This window comes from Mus caroli, chromosome 7, assembly GCF_900094665.2.
Source record: "Mus caroli chromosome 7, CAROLI_EIJ_v1.1, whole genome shotgun sequence".
NCBI lineage: Eukaryota > Metazoa > Chordata > Mammalia > Rodentia > Muridae > Mus > Mus caroli.
Window position 1 is genome coordinate 48,612,790 of NC_034576.1, and position 20,780 is coordinate 48,633,569.

Sequence of the window (20,780 nt, forward strand, 5' to 3'; positions counted from 1 at the left end):
CCTCCCCCTCCTCCCCCTCCTCTCCCCTCCTCCTCTTTCTCCTCCTCTTCCTCTTTCTCCTCTTTCTCCTCTTTCTCCTCCTCCTCCTCCTCCTCCTCCTCCTCTGCTAGCCCTTACATAATAAAAGAGGGAGGAGAGAGAAGGCGGGGAGAGTCCTACCCTCTTGTACTTGTGTGATTTTTCTGTTTAGAAAGTGTCTAGGGTCCTCTCAAATGACTTGAATTCTCCCTTTCCTCAAGGTTTAAAATCTGCCCCCTTCATCAAGCCAACATTTGAACCTCTTATATGGTACCCTACAAAACAATCATGTTGAGGACCCCTAAGGATAACAGCATAGCCAAGAACGAGTGTACATGCTTGGAGATGGAATCCAGGTTCCCATCCATCTGCTCTCCCCATCAGGGACCACTACAGCTTTGCACAAGGATGCCATCTGTGCTGGAGAAACCCCAGCTGCTATCGTTATTTGGTTCTGTGCACAGCAAGCCCCCGGAAGATAAGCATCATCTTCAACCCCTATGGTCTGCCCCTGTTCTCACAGTGTGGCTTTAAGACAACCTTTATCACATGCTGTTTTCTGGATCCTGCTTCCAACAGTGACTTCCTCCCTGCTACCTCTATCTCGGTCCAGGTTTTACTTTCACCTGGAGTTTGCAAGGAGCTCCTAAAAAATGTCTGTGCTCCAATTCTTCCCCCTTGACTAAGTGCTTAGCGGATGAGTCAGGAGCTCTCAATGCACTGAACTATCCCCACGCCTCTCTATCTCTTTGCATTTCCATGCTGTTTCAGCCTAAAACTTAACACGTCTAAATTCTAGCTCGTCTCCCCCCACCTGTCTCACTTGCCTCTAAGATTTTTGTATGCTGCTCAGCTGGAAAGGAGACCAATGGAGGCAAGACAGTGTTTCCTCTCTGTCTCCATTCTTGCCACTTTTCATATTACAGTATCTTATCTAGTTTCTTTTTTTTTCCTACTGAGCTATAAACTCTGCTGGAAAGAAATGGGGAGAAACCAAACTCTCAATGTATGCCACTCTCACATGCGACTACTGAATCTGTGATATTCAACCCACTCTAAACAACAGACATGTCCCAAATAGAAGGCTCCTGGCAGGCTCCCCTTACCTACTTGCTCAGACCTGTGATTATTGTATCTTTGGATGTTACTTTTGCAGCAAATGGAAGCTTGAAGGACATAGTTGTTTGTTTGTTTGTTTGTTTGTTTGTTTGTTTTTACCTCATCTTCTCCTTTGCATCTTCAAAGCTCTCAGATACAAAGTAGACATCCTGGAAGCTCGTGATGAGACATTCCTGTTTACAGGTAATCTTGGGATCAAAGGGCTTGACTTTGGCATGTCCAGAAAGTGCATGCTGAGGACAAAGAATGGCAGTCAAATACTGTCTGTCTTCACAGAACACCAGACTGCAGCAGCTGGCACCTCTGATCTGAGTTACACAAGGGTCCTGACTGCACCCTCAGACTGGCCTCCTGCGTCTCTGCATCATCCAGTCTAGCTCAACAAAACAAGTTTGCTGTCTCCCGCAAATGACTCAAGACCATCTCCGTGGCTTTATTTTAACTCTGTTTATCACGTAGGAGGCACACAAGGATCTTTATTTATTGTTATTTATTTATGCATTATGACACCTACTGTTTACCCCCACTAGTCACCTTTACCCAGGACTTATACCCTCCACCAGAGAGCAGCCTCTTTCACACAAGACAGTACCTTGGACATCGTCTTTAATCTGTCTCACTCCAGGGCACTTTACTTTCCTTTTTTTTTTTTTTTTTTTTTTTCTTGAGACAGGATTTCACTCTGTAGCCCAGGCTGGCCTCGAACTCAGAAATCCTCCTGCCTCTGCCTCCCAAGTGCTGGGATTAAAGGCGTGCGCCACCACTGCCTGGTAGCACTTTACTTTCTTAAGTGACTAGCTTTTACTGCCATACTTTGTACAGAGCTTACTGCTTGTATCCCAGAAACTTGTATAAAGCTTTAAAAAAAAAAAAAACCACTTCCTATTTAAAAGACACATTTTTTCTAGAAATTTGAGAGAGTAGAAAAAAAATGTTCTCAAATTATGTTTCCCGCTGCCCAAAACATTTCCCATAGTAAACGCTTGCTCAGAAGCAAGCTCTGCCTCCAGCCATGTTGTCATGTTGGTGGACACAGTTATGTGCAAAGCCTGATGACTCTTACTTTGAGTTCGCTGATGGAAGAAAGCAAGCCAGCACCAAAGACTCTCAGCTGTCCATCTTGTTTGCACAGCCCAAACTCCACAGTGAAAAAGTAGCACTGCAAAACGAGGCCAGCATCATGTTCACATCCTGAGCATCTCAGTCTAAAGCAAGTCCCAGTCCCTGGCCCAAAGTACACCCAGAATCGAGCCCAACACTTCCAGCCTAGCTCCCAAGTCCTTTACAGTCCAACCCTGTTGTACATCAGGACATTGTAAACTTGATGTAAAGACTCTCATATACAGTTAAAAATTACTACAAAGTCCAACAATCTCGCTCTCTGTATATGTAACCCTAGCTGTGTTGATCATATTAAAGTTAAAACAAAGAAAGGATTTAGGTGCTTAAAAATCAACTTTGAGTAATAGTAAAACCATAGTATGTAACATAAGTAACTTTTGTTTGTTTGTTTGTTTCCTGAGACAGGGTTTCTCTGTATAGTCTGGCTGTCCTAGAACTCATTCTGTAGACCAGGCTGGCCTCGAACTCAGAAATTCACCTGCCTCTGCCTCCCAAGTGCTGGGATTAAAGGCGTGCACCACCACGCCCAGCTGTAAGTAACACTTAATGAAAGTACATTTTACAAAACTGTAACAGAAGAGTGGCATTTTATAGTTGTTATTCATCTTTTTAATTTTTTATTGTTCTTATGTATGTGTGTGTATGTATGTGGGCACCCACAAATGCCAGAGAGGGCATGGGATTTCCTGGAGCTGGTGTTACAGAGGTTGTGAGCTTTCTAGGTGCTGGGAAACAGGACCCAGATCTTCTGGAAGAGCAAGAAGAATGCTCTCAGCTATAGAGCCATCTCTCCACCGTCATCTTTTTAACTTTAATCTAATTTCTTTTACATTTATTTGTCTGTGGGCACATGCCTGTAGGCGGCCAGAGGACACCTTGTGGGGCAGGTTTTTTCTTTCAACTATGGCGTGGAACTTGGCTCACCATGCTTGGTGCCACTGAGCCATCTCACAGGCCCTGGTTTTAATTTTTTACAATTATCATCCTATGGATCCACAGTGTAGAGTGACTCCATCAGCTGAGCCAATGCTGTTCACATCTTGTCCGTGTCTGGCTAGACATTATTTAATGTCTGATGAGATGGCAGATGGACGACCATATCTGTTTCTGTATTTAACCTTTTGCAATATGTTGTTTAGGTTTGAGGATATGAAGAAAGCTCCGCTTACACATTATGTAGCTAGAAAAGGGCTGGGCATTTAAACCTCCTTTTCAAAGACATGTGGATATTCTTTAAACTCCCTCACTTAGCACATGGTGGTCGCTTAAAGTTCAGACTCAATATGGCATCTGAGCCTGTCTGTCACATTAAAAATATATTTTATATCTTTTACTTATGAATAATTTTGTCCCAAAGGCCTCCACAAAAGGTCTCAAAGACCCCTAGCATCCCCAAACCACAGCTTCAGAACCAGTTAGCCTAATCCACACCCCTCCTCCACCCTCAGCTGTTCCCAGCAGTGCCAAGCCCCTTATCATATGTCTTGAGCCTCATCCTAAAACGCCCTTCCTTCCTGGACTGATAAGATACCATTCTCTCTCTCTCTCTCTCTCTCTCTCTCTCTCTCTCTCTCTCTCTCTCTCTCTCTCTTGGTCTAAAAGCTAGTATATTAAAGCAAACTTGTGATTCTCTGTTTTGTTTTAAAGCTGAGTTTCTTATTTGAGAAACCTTAATTTTATATATCTTCTTTTAACATTATTTAAATTCATACACATTTAAAGCAAAAGCAGCTTTTCTAATGGTTGCCTTGTCTGATGGCTGGACTTCAAAATGCCCACTCCTAACCACACCCAGTAGAGAACACTGGACTAGACAGCTATTTCCAGATGTCTATACCGTTGCCAGTTTTTGAATTGTCTCCTCTGAAGCTCCAAGGGAAGCCAGGCCAATTTCTTGGGAGAATTGAGCAAAACTGGGTTCAGCCAAGAGAGGAACGTGGCCTAGGAGTTCATGGCAGGTGTCTCTGCAACACAGACACAGTGTATCACACTGTGACAATTGACACACACGCATAAACAACTGTTGCAACAGAGACACAGTGTATCAAACACTGTATCATTGGCACACATGCATAAACAATTGTCCAGCCGAAGCCAAAGCCAGCCTTGTTTTCACTCTAGCTGATCAGGAGTAATAGATCACAAAGGATATTAACTGAATAAGGAAATGCCTTTGGTTCCAAATCTTGTCCCCACAACACATCCACTGCTACCCCATGTCCCCCACCCAAATCAAGTCTCTACTCCCATGTTTCCTCAGGAAGGCCCTCTCTGATCGCACCTCCCAAAACAACCCCCAGATACCTGCCTGTATCCTTCCCTAGATTTATTTCCCTCCCATGGCACATGCCACCATCGGACATGCTACATACTACATATACTTGTTCACCATCTGTACAGACCCCCAAAATACACACTTTATGAAGACAATAGTTTTTACTTGATTTTTACATCCCTTGTGCACAGAACTGCATCTGACATCTAATAAGTTGCCAAATTAATAATAACATAATAATAAAAATAGCAATAATAATAACAACAATAATAATTGGCTGTGTATGCTATAGAATACACTTTCACGCCTGTCTCTATTCTAAAGGCTTGACAGACGCTGCTTTACTGAATACGTAGAAGATGCCTTGTGAAGTGGGTACCATTACTATAAATAGCTATTTGATGAATGAATAGCATCAGTACTTACGGCTCTGGAGTGTAAAGGGGATCTGAACTGTGTCTCACATACTGAGTGCAGTGAAAGACTCGAAAGGCTAACCCCGACAGGAAATCTCTCGGTGAGAGGTAACCAGCCACAGGACGGATGGAAAACCCAGTGCGTTCTGCAAAGCAAAGGAGAAGACAGAAAATGTTCCTCTCAAACAGACCGCTGACACCGGCCAGTGGCACCAGGTAGCACTTTCAAGGGATGTGGGAATTAAAAGGCAGCCTATGCGTGCCACAGGAAACCAAGCATCACGAAGCACATCCCAGGGTCAGATCCTTTTACACGCCACACCTCTCATCATGCTTACAAAAGGATTCTTCTCATTACTGTAACAGGTATGAAACACTGGCTAAAGTCCTCAAGAACCACAGGAGGTGATAACGGTGGAACAAAAATTCAGGAGGACTTAGATTACACTCGGCACCCTCCTTCAAACAGGGAGAGCATTTTAACTCGTACACACTGACAGTGGAAATGTAAACTGGGGCAGCCATTGTGGAAGTTTCTCCAACATTTAAAAAAAACTAAAAATAGAACTCAAGGCCGATGACTTCTGGGCATAGTCCCCACAGGCACTAAGATACTGTGCATTCATGCTTATTGCTACACTAGTCACAGTGGCCAGGAGCCGGAGTCAGCCTAGACCTCCATCAGCAGAGAATGGATAGAGACAAGCAGAACATATACACAGTGGGACTGCATCCCACCATAAAGAAAAATGACATCATAGCATTTACAGGAACATGGATGGAACTGGAGACCATTGTAGCAAGAGAAGAAAGCCAGGCTCAGAAAGACAAATGCCGAATGCTTTCTCTTACATCAGAGCCCAGACTCAAATCCCTGTGTGTGTGGTGGGCAGGGCAGAAGGGATCTTGGGGAAGGAGGAAGGAGCCGGGAGGGAGCGTAATGGAATGCATGTGACATGAAAGCAGAAGAGAGACTATTGGGGAGAAGAAGGGGGCGGTGGAGTGTGATGGCTTTGAACATGTGACACATAGCATGAAACACAAAAACGGGACTTTTTACTTTGTATGGTACTTTAATTTTTTGGTATGGTAAATTATGATAAATTAATTTTTAAAGTATTTTATGGCAACCACTTAATCCATGCTACTTTTAAGCATTATTATCGTCTATGCTTTTTTTTTTAACTTTTACCTAACCTGGGTGGGTCTCTTCCACTCAAATACCAAGATAGACTTTTCTGTACTGGATAGGGGGCTACCAGGTTTCAGTAGCTCAAGAGTTCACAGTGTACTCTGTCTTGTACCTCACACTAAACTGTCACAACTCTGAAGGTCCAGCTCCATACAGTTGCAGTGTAAGTCTGCCTCCCTCGCTGATGGGCAGAACGCTATCCAACAGAGTCTTGATAGAATGGAATAACAGCCATCTGTCACTATTGAACATTTAACATGTGGCTAGTGTGGCCAAGGCCCTAATACTTTGATCAATACAGGTTAATAGTTTACAATGTAAAAAGCCACATGCATACAATAGTCACCATGTCTGACAGTGTTGATATCATCATCTGACACTTCATGTGAACTGTACTCTTGGTTTTGGTTTCTTTCACTGAAATTTTTGATTTCTCTCTTTGATACTCATCTTTGAAACAGAAGAATGGCCTCTGTGGCCGGCTCATCTCCAGACCCCAAGGGAGCAGCTTTCAGTTTTATATCCACAGCAAAATGTTTCCTGCGATCCTGACTGAACACCACCTGTGACATGGTCAGTGTGCTGCGTGAGTCCCGTGGGGTCACCTGCACTGGTGATCTCCGGTGTTCTAAACGCTCAGTTTTTAATAGGAAACATGCACATGATTTCTACCTTCATGAAACGATACAATGTTTTCCCATTTAGTCCCTTTAGGTTTTTACGTACAGTTTTTTAAATAGGAAGTAAGGGGTTGAGTAAAAGGAAGATGCTTGTTAACAGTCATATAAGAAACTCAGACAACACCTTCAGCCAGGAACAAAAGATTAACAACGTGAGCCAAAAGCATAACTGGGCGACAGGTCAGAGACAGAGCTCTTGCCTAGCATTCCTGAGACACTGAGCACTGTAAAGCAGTCCTTCCCACCAAGGTCTCAGATTTGCTGAGGCAAAGGGACATAGTGATTTTTCTTAAGCACAACAGAGTCTGGCGCTCCGTGATTATTTGACTTTCTACATCAGCTAGAGACCCTTGTCTCCTCTCCGCACCTTGAAGGCAGGTGTGGAGATTTAGTACAGATATCCTTATAGATAGGTTCTAATCCTTTTTTACAAGCCTGGTTTCACATGGATCTTCTATTAAGATCTCCCTCTTTATTTAAGAGCCATATAGTATGGACTGGAGAGATGGTTCTGAAGTTGATAGCACTAACTATTCTTCCAGAGGTCCTGGGTTCGATTCCCAGCAACCACATGATGGTTCACAACCATCTATAATGAGGTCTGATGCCCTCTTCTGACATGCAGGCAGAACGCTGTGTATATAATAAACAAATCTTCCCCAAAAAATCATATTGTATATAGATTCCTATTTGCCCAACGTTTAAGCATTTAGAAAACATCCCCTCTATCTCCAAGATTACGCCCAAGAGTGTCCTTCAGAGTTAACTATGTGATGTGTGTCCACATTCCCTTGCAACTCTGCTACCTTTGGGTTCATGCGCTAAGTCAGTGGTTCTCAACCTGTGGGTCACAACCACTTCCATGGGGGATTGAAGGACCCTTTCTCAGGTGTTGCCTAAGACTATCAGAAAACATGAGTATTTACATTGCAATTCATAACAGCACAAATTATGGTTATGGAGTAGCAACGAAAATAATTTTATGGTTGGGGGTCAGCACAACACGAGGTGCTGTATTAAAGGGTTGCACATTGGCAAGGTTGAGAGCCACCACTCTAAGCTATTTGGATTCTATTTTTCCATTGTGGTGCCCCGTCTTGGAGCCAGTACTCCAGGATGCATTTGGAACTTCTGAACCTTCCACATAACTGAACTTCATTCTTCCATAAACAAGGCTGTCCCGGTTGAAAGAGATCAACAGACCCGCTGACACAGCTCTGTGGGCGTATTACCTTTTAAAAAGTTGGAGACATCCTCCAGTTGCGGGATGTTGTCTTCCCGATAGCCACAGTATTTTGAGAGCAAAGGAAGGTTTCTGAGATACTCCCTGCAGGCATGGGTCGGGTAGAGTTTGTTTAGCTCTCGGAAGATGGTCCCCCAGGTCTTAATCTCTTCTTCCGTGAATTCAATCTTGGGAATTGGGTCCCCACTGAGGAGATGGAGACAGGGAATTCTGCACTGTCGTTAGGGTTATTTGACTTTCTACCTACCTAATAAACATAGCTTATATTCCATTTATTTTGTTCTTTTTGTTATCTCAAAGTTTGATGTGTTGGCTTGTAACATACTCACTGTTTGTAGTTCATAGCCAACTCTGCAAAATACTTTCGTCTTCTACGATAGACATTGTCTTTGAAGCCCTAAGAATTGAAATTAATCAGATATTAAAACTAAAAATACTTGAAGATGACAATTATGAAAACGCTTCCTTGTTTTGACCAGAGATATTAAAGAACTACATAATTGTTAGCACAAGCAAGGATTGCTTAAAGAAATGTGACCGCTTTTATTCTGAAGCCAGCAGTCCCATGACAGCTCTATCATCTAGTGGCTACAAAGTAAAATGATGCTGTGTATGCAAAGCTCCTACAGTGACAAAGAGGGACCATCCTAATTAAGTGCATAGCTCTTGTCTTAGTTTTTTCCTTAATCACTTGACTGTATCTTCAGTTATATTACCTATGGTAGAAATTAGTAATAAAACAGTAAAACTGAGTGCAACCAAGAAATAGAAAGTCTGCCTAGAGCACTTGAGGCCAGGCTACAGAGGTGGTCAGTGGTTAAGAGCATTGACTGCTCGTCTGAGTTCAATTCCCAGCAACCACATGGTGGCTCACAACTGTCTGTAGTGGGATCTGACGCCCTGTTCTGGTGTGTGCTGTGAAAACAGCAACAGTGTACTCACATACATTAATGAATAATCTTTAGTAATCCTTTTTAAAAAGAAAGAAAGAACACTTGAGACCCAGAAAAAAAAACAGTCAACAGTAAATAGAATGGGATGCAAATAATACTAAAATGGAAATTAATATTTAAAATCGTGCCTTCACTGAACTAAGCTTCCCAGTGCTGATCCCCAAACTGGGTCTGCTGTGTAGAGAGAGCTGGGTGGAGGATGAAAGGGTCACAAAAAGTGCACAGGAAGGAAAACAGGTTCAGGACACAAAATGCATGCTTCTGGTGCTTGCACGGTGCCCGGATTGTGTTGAAGACTAAGCCAGGACCTGCAGGTTGAGGTCTGCTAAGGAGCTCGGGGCTACGTTGATCTCCTTTAGACTAAGCACTAACTAGACTGAGGCACAGCCCATATGCCATGAAATAGCCATTCAGAGGAATTAACAACCATGATCATATTTCTGTTTGTTTTCAATTTTGAGACATCTTGACAAGTTGCCCAGGCTAGCCTTTGAAACTTGTAACCCTCCCAGCTCAGACTTGGCAAACGGATGAATAAATAGGCCTGTCCCTGTGTCCAGCGACCATCTCAGACCAAATAGTTGTGTTCAAGGTAGTAAGGTCATAGATTGTACCATCTGACTTCAGAAAAAATTGGCTCATCTCAAAAAGAAAACATCATACTATCCCTCCTCATTCCCCCCCGCCCCCTCCCACAACCCCAACCTCTGCCAACCAGTGATCTAGTCTCAGTGACTGTTCCTCTTCCAGATACTTCACATAAAGGAAATTATAAAACATGAGGCCTTTTGAGGCTCACTCTGTGTGAGGTTCACCCATGTTGGAGCACGGTATTTCAGGCTCATTTCACTTTGTTTTGTGAGACATGGTCTTACTACATATTCCAGTCTGACCTCAAACTAGTGGTAATCCTCCTGCCTCAGATTTCCAGTTTTTGGGATGATGTGCATGAACCGGCACATCCATCTGCTGTGCCCTTTTGTGTCTGGCTCTGCCTACCATTCTTTATCTTCTCCTCGGTGGATGGGCACTACCCTGGGTCTACTTTCTTGCTACCATGAATAACAGTGCTATGTGGAAAACCATTGGTAACATGTATAAGAGGAGAGGGAGTGATCATTAGATCGTTGTAACAGCTTAGAGCGTGTGAAGGCGGCAAGGCTGGAGGCACGGGAAACAGCTGAGAGATATGGTAATCAGAATAAAGAAAAAGCAGACATTAAAAGTGGGAAGGAGGTGGGCATCGGTGCCAGTAGATGTCTGTAAAGCTGGCATTTCACCTTTTTATTAACACGCCCCGGTTTCCTTGCCTCAGAACCTTTGTTCACGCTGGACTGTCTTTTCTTTCCGTCTCTCACTTACCGAAATCTTTTGGGATGGTTTTGAAATATCACCTTTCTCTGAAGGCTTCAGTCAGAGGCATTTGCTCTCTTGGGTATGTGTGTGTCCCACTTGCTAATGTCATCTGGCACACTTTGTCCATCTTATCTTGCCATATGCTAATACATGCTAGTTCTCACCCCATTTTGTTGCAAGGGTTACTTGGTAAGATTGACTGGTACACAGATGGGGACACTAGAGGCTATCTAAAGTGATACACAGCCACATTCATGTAGCTTAGAAAGCAGGAGGCCCTAAAGGGAAGGTTGGCTCTGCAAGCCTCCATAATTGCATTCTGCCCTCTCCTTCCCTCCCAAGAACCCAAAGCTTCAAACATGAGCGTAGTGCTCTGGATTCCAGCTCTTGAGCTCACAGGTCTCCTGTAAAATTCTCCGAGGAAACAACTTTCCCGATTATCCACGGCCTCATCAGCCCATCAAACTGGGCAGCATGGTGGTCGGGGTTTTCCTGACCCAACTTTACTGTCATTTCAAAGAGACGTAAGCTCATTTTAGCAGAGACTGACTACAGACGCACTCAGCTGCACAGCTCTGGGGCTGTCTTAATAATGGGAGTGCCAGGAACAGGGCAGAGCTCCATGCAGGTGAAGCTGGATAACTTCCTGTCTGCTGACTCCATTCCACCCGTGGGTAAGGCTGCTGCTAAAGACTGAAATCCCAATGCTGTTCAGAAAAGTATTTTCTCACCATCAATTTGCCCTTGCTATTCGGGGGAGGAACGAGACAGGGCAATCACAGTGAGTATAGTCAAAACATCTTCCATATGTATGAAAATATGACAATGAAACTCAGCGCTTTGTATAATTAGTACAAGCTATTAACATGTCTGACAAATAGTTGCCCCTAGATGATGGAGAAATGACTCCACACTAAGGGACACTGGCTGCTCCTGAGGATCTAGGGTTCAGTTCCCAACACCTACTCTAATTTTTAATCTTCAGTTTGACTTAAATTATTTGTACTTGCGTGACTTTTTAAACATATTTACAGGATGGTCGGCGTCGAGTTCGGATCCATACAACAGCACTCTGTTGGCACAGAAGTCCAGGTCAGAAATCTTCTTTGGAAACCAAGGGACAGTCTCCATAACTGTAAAATAAAATCCCAAAGCCGCTGACGCTTGAGGAGACTGTCTTAACCGAAGCAAAATTCAGAAGCAAGAGCGGTTTGATGAGACTTGTGTATGGCTGGAAATCAAACACTGCTTAAATGACCACTCTATTCCTAGAAGCCATATTTTAATTAAAATCATTGGCTTTAATTTATTTTTAACCTTCAGGTTGATTTCCCAAGTGCTGAAGGCTACTCTAGTGAAGTAACAAGCCCAGCATTTAAATGTTTTATGATGCATGCCTAGTTATTCTGTGAAGGCAGAGCAGGCTAATGCAACTCTAGACACCAGCATGCAAGTCTGGGGAGGAATTTTAATATCTGTCTTTGCTTGAGGCACAGAGTCATATCTTAACATCTAGTTTTTAGATTTTCTTTAAAATGTTTATTGGTTTAGTTCAGTAAATGTGTGTGCATGTGTGTGTGTGTGTGCGTGTACACGTATGAATATAGATGCCCAAGGAGGCCAGAGGTCATAAGCCACCTGTGTGTGTGTGTGTGTGTGTGTGTGTGTGTATGTGTGTGTGTGTGTGTATGATCACATGAGTTGGCATGTATTAAAGGAGCCCCCTAGCACTCTGGGAAACTCTTCACCGTGCAGTTGAGGGAAGCAGACTGCTGAGGCTAAGGTATTTGCCCCAGGTAACCATTACCAGCAGAAGAGAGAGACCAGGGATTCCTTCCTGCCCTGCTCTTTCTGTTTTAAAAGGAGCACTGCGTCTCAGGGAAGCCGCTCCCTACCGGCTGGAAGAGGAGGTGAATCCACAGTTTAACAAAGACATGAAGGTGTGACAGATAAATGGCAGCCCTGGTCACACCCCAAATATTGTGATGTATTTGAAGAGACTCCATCAAGTATAAAGTTACTAAGTGAATCCATTTGTCTTTTGTCTTAACTAAATTACAATATGGTTTTCCCCCCCCATAATGGAGACCTCCCTCAGCCTTAGTCTTTTTGATCTGAATATCTGAACCTTGGAAGGTTTTGTATCACCAGAGCCATCGTCTTTGGTAGGAATGTGGTATATAATAGGTTTCAGATCACCGATGTCAAACACTAACAACATTCCCCCAAAATTCAAATATCTGTCTAATGTCTGTTAGACACCAAGCCCCGGGAGATCTGTGAAGAGTTTAGGAGGGGGTTGGGGGATGAGGAGAGCAGGGTTTCAGAATCAAGAAGTCCTTTAGGAGCTAAGAGAAGTCACTGGCCTTTGACCTTTGACACTTCTCATGCTCAAGGCTCCTTTCACACCGACCTCCATTAAATGCTGCCTCAGAATTCTGGTCAGCTCCACTCTGTCTTCCCTTCACTGTCACACAACGAGGGCTTTGAAAAGGCAGGGGCTTCTTTTTATCCCCTTGTCCTCAAAATGAATAGGAAGCTGGACATACATCGGGTGCTTACTCTGCGAGGTGGGGCTTTGCCGTCTCACACGTACCGTCTTCCTTCGCAGTGAGCTGATCGGGCGAGTCCACTGAGAGGACGGTGGTGTGCGACTTCAGCAGGGGGAAGATGTCATTCAGCTGTCCTCGGCTGATGTCGCAGTCAACAAATATCTCAAATTCTGAATTTCTTTGCTTTGATTTTCGGGATTCGATGTGTAACAGGTTCACATGGTTCTCCTGTAGAAAGCAGAGGAGAAAGACTGCACGGACCCGCCACGGATGCTAATCATTCTTTGAGAAGAATACTTTCATTAGAAGTTAAAAAAAAAAAAAACAAGCAAAAAAACAAAAAAACAATTCAACACTTGTGAGAACTAGCTCAAAAGGAGGAAGAAGGTGGTTTTAGTACTGCCCTTGGCAAAACAAACCCCTCTTGGAATATGAAAAATTAAATCAAAATATGAAAACTCATCATACCCTTCAGAAAACAGCAAAGTGACAGCAACACTGTTAGTCGGGGCTGGTTACGATCGGGGATGGTTACAGCCCAGATCTAAGCAGATCAAATGCTGGGCTGGGCATGGTGTTTACACCTGCAATCACAGCACTCAGGAGGCTCAGACTGGCGTTCCAAGCCAGTCTGAACTACAGAACAAGGCTCTGTCTATGCAAAATAGACTTTTAAAAATAGAATAAGGAGAGACAGAGCAGAACGCTGATGTTTTCTTTATAAGTTTACGGGACGTGTCAAGTTTTTAAACCACATACCAAAACTCTAACAATAAAGAAAATGGATGGCGTCGGAAGAAGCAATATGGGTGCGTACTTCAAAAGGTCCAAAGGTAATCAATACAATAAAAAATAATAATACAAGCCAGGCTTGCTGGTATAGACCTCCAGTCCTAGCTACTTGGGGGGCAGAGGCAGGAGGATCACGAGTTTTATGGCAGCCTGGAAAACTTAGTGAGACTTTCTCTCAAAATAATTAGCAAACGGAAAGCTGAGGCTACACACGACAGAGCCCTTGCTCAGCACGCTCAAAGCCTGGGGTTTACATCTTTGTATGGCAATAATAACAGTAATAATAATATAATATTATATAGTATTACATTTGGGGAGGAAGGGGTAAAGGAACAAAGAGAGACGGTGCCAATATTGTTCGCATTAGAGAACAAATGAATTCTCAGAGCAAGGGAAGGAACGAAAGCAATATTGATGTTTTATAACTCCTCACCAAGGAAGTCAGGGAGAGAAACAGGTTGAAAGGAAGTTGGCTAAGGCTCTGCCATGTGGCAGGAGCCCTAGTCTCGGGTCCTTCGAGGACAGTGTCCACATTCAAATGTTTATTCTTTGAATGACTAAATAACCTGTCATGGGAAGACAAACTCGCTTGATAACAATAGCCAACATTTATTGACTGTTTACTTTGTACAACCTCAAGCATTTCGAACAGTTTAATTTATCAATTCCTAATGGCCTGAGGGAGACAGGGTTTGCTCGTATTTTATTGAGACATGCAGAGAGACATTCACTCCCAATGACCACCTAGCTAATAAAGGATTTGTGTGTACACAAATCTGGAAGCTGCCCAGCCATGTGGTGTTCAAGCACCATGACTTAGCCTGTGCACAGTCTATTAGAAATAAATTATTGTGTCCCTGGGTCCTTAAACTGAGTTAGAGCCTCCATTTCAACGGTGTCACAGGACCTAGTGTCTCTCTTTACACCTGTGTAGCCGTGCACTCTCTAAACTATTTGCTTAATGTCTGCCTCCCTCTCCAGATCACACACTCTGTGACGGACCATACCATGTCTGGTTTGTTCGGCTCCACATGCTTAGCATAGAGTCCAGTACACCGCACATAATAAGGTGCAATAAACGCTATGCTCTGTCTGATTCACCCATATTTCATCAGAAGAACTGCAGGAGAGGAGCTAGGGAGATGGCTCAGTGGTTAAAGTGCCTGCTGCACAAGCATGAGGTTCTGAGTTTGAATCCCCGGCAACCACGTAAAAGCCTGTTGCAGTTACACTGTGGGGTTAAAGAAACAGGAATCTCTGAGACTTGATGGATGCCGGCCCAGACCCAGGCTCAGTGAGAGATCATGTCTGAAAGGAATAAGGCAGAGAACGATAGAGAACGACCTGACATCCTCCACTGGCCTCTGCAATGTGCACCTATCACACACACACACACACACACACACACATACACACACACATATCCAGTTTCACGGAAATGACATTACTGGGTTAAAAATTGAAACATTTGGGCCAGCAAAATGGTTCCACAGGTAAAGGAGCCTGCAACCAAGTCTGGCAACCTAAGTTCAATTCCCAGAACCAACACAGTGGAAGGAGAGAACCAACTCCTGCAAGCTGTTCTCTGACTCTCTCTCTCTCTCTCTCTCTCACACACACACACACACACACACACACACAGAGAGAGAGAGAGAGAGAGAGAGAGAGAAAGAGAAAGAGAGCACATGTGCACACACAAATACACCCACATAATAAATAAAAATAAAAATTGTAAGGCGGAACATTTTAAGGCTCATAAATGCANAGAACCAACTCCTGCAAGCTGTTCTCTGACTCTCGCTCTCTCTCTCTCTCACACACACACACACACACACACACACACACAGAGAGAGAGAGAGAGAGAGAGAGAGAGCAAGAGAAAGAGAGCACATGTGCACACACAAATACACCCACATAATAAATAAAAATAAAAATTGTAAGGCGGAACATTTTAAGGCTCATAAATGCACAGTAACGCACAGTCTCACTACATCAAACTGAAAATATTTGCAGGCCATATGCAATGAGGTTTTGACAACGGCAGCTGACATAATGGCAGAGTCCTTGCTACTTTGTCACTTGAAAATATTAACATGTGATTAAATAATATCCATACTACATGGCTAGGCATTTTGTCAAGTGTAAAATGCTTTGTTTAGACTCCTCCCCCAATCTTCTCAGCTATTTGTGTCTATCTTTCCTGGGCTGCTTTCTTTCTTACCCATTTCTCAGAGCTGAACATATTTTATTTCAGCTTTATGAGTGTGTATCCGAGTGTTGTGCAGGCACCACAGGTGTGGAGTGCCCAGAAGAGGAAATCAGATGCCCTGAAATCAGAATTAGAGGCAGTTGTGAGCTGCCTGGTGTGAGCGCTGGAATCTGAACCTGTGTCCTCTGCAAGAACCACAAGGGTTTTAACCACTGAGCTATTTTTCCACACTTCCTGAACAATATGTTAGCAAGTTAAGAGACTTCTATAGGCCATCTCTGAGGAACTGGACTGACAGTGCCTTACATTTTAAATAGAACTTCAGAGACCCATTTTTAGATGGACTTTGTGGAAAATCCATACCTGGAAGATTTTCAGCACTTTTATGAGTCCTCCGACTTCATTCTTCAAGGAGAAGATGAGAGTCACTCTCCCTCTTTCGGAGGAATGGTCTTTGTTCTCTTTGTTCTCCTTGTTGTCTTCAATCATGGTGAATCTGAAGTGTGAAAGTTCAGATAAATGAGTGCTAAGCACAGAACTGGCCAGCAGGGGGCAGAAGCGGTGACTCCATCCACCTCCCGCTCCCATTCCTTTATCTGCAAAACCCACATGTTAGACAGGCTTTTCCAGATGGCAGTGGGACAGAAAGTGAGACACTGCCTAGCATAGCCCCCAGAATGGCAAGAGAGCCTCGTGTGTCTCTGCACTTCCCTTTTCTGTCCAGTCTGAACTTCACCCCCGAACTGAGATCTCACTGCCCATCAAATTCGGGTCATGTGTAGCTTCCCCGATGCTTCATTCATCTTATACCCTAAGACGCTGTAAAGCCCCTTCAGAAAGGGGGCCAGGCTTTTGTTTTCTTTGTAACTCAACTACAGCATACAGCTCTAAGGTGAGGGCATACGCTTCCTCTGGATCTTTGATGATGCACATCTTTCTGCTGTCCTAAACACTTTCAGACGGACCTAAAATCGGGTCCCTGTGCTGACAGCCACATTCCCACAACACCAGCAATGCTGCCTGTGGATCTGCCTAGCCTTGAGGCATTCCTTCAACAACCCCATGATTTTCTCTGTTATTTCTTTCCCCCTTTAGCCTTCTATTTCCCCTTTGAGCCCCTTTCTAGCCAGGTAAGAAAAGGGTCATCCTTAAATGGAGAGGTTTACCCTCAAAGGCAGGGGTCACCCTCAAAGGCAGGAGATCACCCTGAAAGGTTAAGGAGTCACCCTCAAAAAAGAAGGAGTCACCCTCAAAGGAGGGACAGGATCCTCGCCTGAATAAAGATGCGGCAGTGTGCAGGAGCCAGCACAGGAAATAAGACCGGCCAAGAAGAAGGCCATCTGATTAGCAGCCTTGGCAGGGCATAGTGAAGGGTACGTGCACACCACCAACTCTTTCCTTAGCTTCATCACCAGTAAGAGAAGCTTCGAGGTCTCGTCTGGGAAGCACGGTGAGGTGTTTGAAAGTGGGGGCAGAGTTTGAAGGTAGGATTGAAAGGTGCAATGAATGGTTTGGGAAGAATCCCCGGGGATACTGGTTTTCTTTTCTAAACGGGAAGTGGGAATGAAGTGGAGATGAACTGTAAGCAGAAAGGCTTAAGCCCAAGGGAGATAAAGGAACCCTCCAGAAGCGCCAGGCAGAGGCTGCCTCCCTCCGGATAATCAGAAAGATCAAGGGCAGCAGCTACAACACATGGACATATGAACTCCAGTGACTGAGTATTATGTGACCCTGGAACACTCGGTTAGGATCCCACCCTTGAGCCGGCCAGTGGTGGCATGTGTTTTTAATCCCAGCACTCAGGAGCCAGAGGCAGGTGGATCTCTGTGAGTTCGAGGCCAGCCTGGTCTACAGAGTGACGGCCAGTCTTCCATGAAGAAACCCTACCTTATAAAGGAAAAAGAATTCCACCCTTGCCATCCCACAGGCACAGGCTTCTGGGGCCTTGACCTCCACCTCCATTCCAAGACAGCTAGGGTGGACCATCAACCAAGTTCACTTAAAGCCTCTGAAAATCAGATCGTTACATTTAATCAGGTTTACCTTTACCTGGACTGTTAACTAGCCCTGAATCTCAAAGACCTATGCCTCTGTCAATCGTGACCTGGGATAGAGTTGCAGAGTGCAGATGTAGTGCTGAGAGAGAGGTCTAGCACTGAAGACTCCCTTCCTTTGATGGCGCTTAAGGGAAGGTTACCGTTATAGAGGAAGAAGAAAAGAGATATTATTACCCCTTGGATGGAAAAGAAAGAAGATTAATATGTTCTTGCTGGCAAGAAGTCACAGAGACACAGGGTTCCCAATAAAGCCGAAATCCAACGTGGGACAGTGTCTGCTCCTGGCACACAGGAGGTCCTCAAGAATAGGGTCTGCTATCCCCCAAGAAGCTCTAAGGAATGAAATGCAGAGCCCTCAGGGGTAGGACTTCACCTGGTTCCTACTGGAAGTTGATCCCGTCCGTGCGGGGAGTCTTCTGATCCGATGTCCCAGGGAGGGGCTATCCCACTCACCCACTCACCTCAGAGCCACTGGAGTTCAGAGAGTCACTTGAGGATGGGAGCTGACGCCTCTTATAGGAGAAGCGCATCGTCAGAACGGCCAATGGGCGCCGGGCGCACGACTGAGGATGGAGCAGTGCGGGAGGAGGGAGAGGAGGGGGCGGGAACAGCGCGGGTGTGGGCGGGAGCGGCTCGCCCTGACCTCTTAGTCGCTGTCCGCTGTCCGCTCTACAACCCAGGCGCCGGTCTCATTCACAGCTATTCTCGTAGAGTTTTAATTAAGTTAATGTTGACGCATCCTCAGCCACAAAAAGTCTGAGTAAGATTAAACAATCCGTTTAGAACTTCCCTCCAAACCATCATCACACCTGCTATTGATATAATGACCTCCCGCGGGCTTGAACCCAGTCTCTGGGATTAGAAACCAAAGCAGGACTTCCCCAGTCTCCGACCTATCCCTGAGTTTCTGGGTTATGCTCCTGAGGCTGCCTCATCTTTCTCCTAGTGCAGAGCCTTATCCTTTAGACAGAAGAACTACTGAACGTTTTAGAAGAGCTCACTACTCTTGCGATTAAAAAAGAAGAGGAAATGTAGGATGCACGCAGATAACGATGCTGTGCCTGCTGAAATATCACTTCCCCTGCTATACGAACGAGGCTCAGAAGCCAAATAGCATTTATCTGTTGACGATCCGTTATTAGACGCTCTACTAAAGTAACCAAACCGTGGTCCCTCTGTATCCTGGGGGACTAGTTTTAGGACACTTCTAGATGCCAGAGTCTGGGGGATGCTCTGGGCTGTTATAAAGAATGTATCATAGCATGCATATATCCTGTAGGCTTCATCTTTAGATTATTTGCCATACCCAATGCAATCTAACTGCTATGTACATATATATAAAATAGTGCTGCCTTGACTAACAAGGAAAAAACTGCACAAGCAACCAATGCTGGCCTAGAACTCGACAATGCTCCTCTCTCTGCCTCTCCCTCTCCAGGGCTGAGATTCCAAGTTAAGCCATCTGGTATGGCTGAACATCCGCTTTTCTGAGGTGTACAATTCTGAGTCTTGACAAACAGTACGTAACCACTAAACACCAAACGATCAAATACAGGATATTTCCAGCCTCCAAAGGTATTTGCTTGTCTCAGTCTTCTCTCCGACGGCCCCTGATTCCCGGGGACAGTCGCTGACCTGATTATCTTTCTGTTATTTCAGCTTCCCTGGAATGAGGGACACGGATGCTTCAGAGGCTGTGGGACTTTTGTGCTAGGCACACATCACAGTGCTTTTGAACTTCAGGTTTGCACAGGTTATCAGTCCCTTGGCTGAATGTGCATGTATTGCAGGGTGCTATGTGAAGGTTCAGTCAGGGTCTTGCTTGCTCTGTAGCCCAGGCTGGCCTTGAACTCACACACAACCTCCCTGCCCCACCCTTCTAATTTGGGATTATTGGCACCCTCACCAGATCCAACTTGTCCGATTTCAAATTGCAGGATGCCCACGATTTCAAACCCCCTCATAGTTTTTCCTTTTATCTATAGAATAATTCAATGAATTTTAAAAAATTGTGCTTTCATGTAGATCAGCAAACTGGGGCCTATAGCAAACAGCTCTACAGCCTCCTCCTGCGTGGGTTAGTGAGAGGAAGACAGCAAAAGCATTCTGATTTGAGGTCCCATGTTCTTGCTCAATACCATGAAAACAGAGGCCAGAGTGACTTGGGACCAAGCTGAAGTCAAGGCTGCCATTCCCAAGCTGGGGATCTACAAAGACTTGAACTGCCCCACTTTAAAAAAGAGATGAAGCCAGTCTGTTTAGTGAGCATTTGATGGAAAGCTGATGTTGGTGGGCTGAGAAAAGCTAGAAACGTCCCTGAGCCTCTCTGAGCAGGCCTGTGAGCATATAGCTCCCACCCCCACTTCTCTGCCATGTACCTTTTTCTATTACGTGTATTTAGCACACACACACACACACACACACACACACACACACACACACACACACACACACTGATGCATATACAAAGGCCAGAGGACAACTTGCAGGAGTCAGTTTCTTGCTTTCTACCCTGTGGGTTCTGGAAAATCAAATCATCAGACTTGGCAGCAAGTACCCTCACCAGCTGAACCGTCTTGCTGGTTGCTGCTTCTTCCTCTTCTTCTTCCTCCTCTTCTTCTTCCTCCTCCTCCTCCTCTTCTTCTTCTTCCTCTTCCTCTTCCTCTTCCTCTTCCTCTTCCTCTTCCTCTTCCTCTTCCTCTTCCTCTTCTTCTTCTTCTTCTTCTTCTTCTTCTTCTTCTTCTTCTTCTTCTTCTTCTTCTTCTCCTCCTTCTTCTTCTCCTTCTTCTCCTTCTT

The 20,780-nt window shown here is 44.6% G+C and overlaps 1 protein-coding gene across 2 annotated transcripts in view; it reads right to left on the reverse strand.

Annotated features, from left to right (window-relative positions):
* The window catches only part of Tph1 (tryptophan hydroxylase 1), a 27,838-nt gene that overhangs the window by 3,675 nt on the left and 3,383 nt on the right, over positions 1-20,780 (reverse strand). Inside the window, exons 1-10 of one of the 2 annotated variants that reach the window (XM_021167842.1) lie at positions 18,358-18,472; positions 16,291-16,423; positions 12,971-13,154; positions 11,407-11,507; positions 8,395-8,462; positions 8,055-8,251; positions 4,961-5,096; positions 4,097-4,223; positions 2,201-2,296; positions 1,237-1,370 (exon numbers count right to left, since the gene is read on the reverse strand). In XM_021167842.1, coding sequence (XP_021023501.1) covers positions 1,237-1,370; positions 2,201-2,296; positions 4,097-4,223; positions 4,961-5,096; positions 8,055-8,251; positions 8,395-8,462; positions 11,407-11,507; positions 12,971-13,154; positions 16,291-16,416 — 1,169 coding nt within the window. In that variant the 5' untranslated portion in view covers positions 16,417-16,423; positions 18,358-18,472. Of the gene's footprint in view, positions 1-1,236; positions 1,371-2,200; positions 2,297-4,096; positions 4,224-4,960; positions 5,097-8,054; positions 8,252-8,394; positions 8,463-11,406; positions 11,508-12,970; positions 13,155-16,290; positions 16,424-18,357; positions 18,473-20,780 lie in introns of those variants that run through there. The other variant, XM_021167843.1, reaches the window with a different exon arrangement.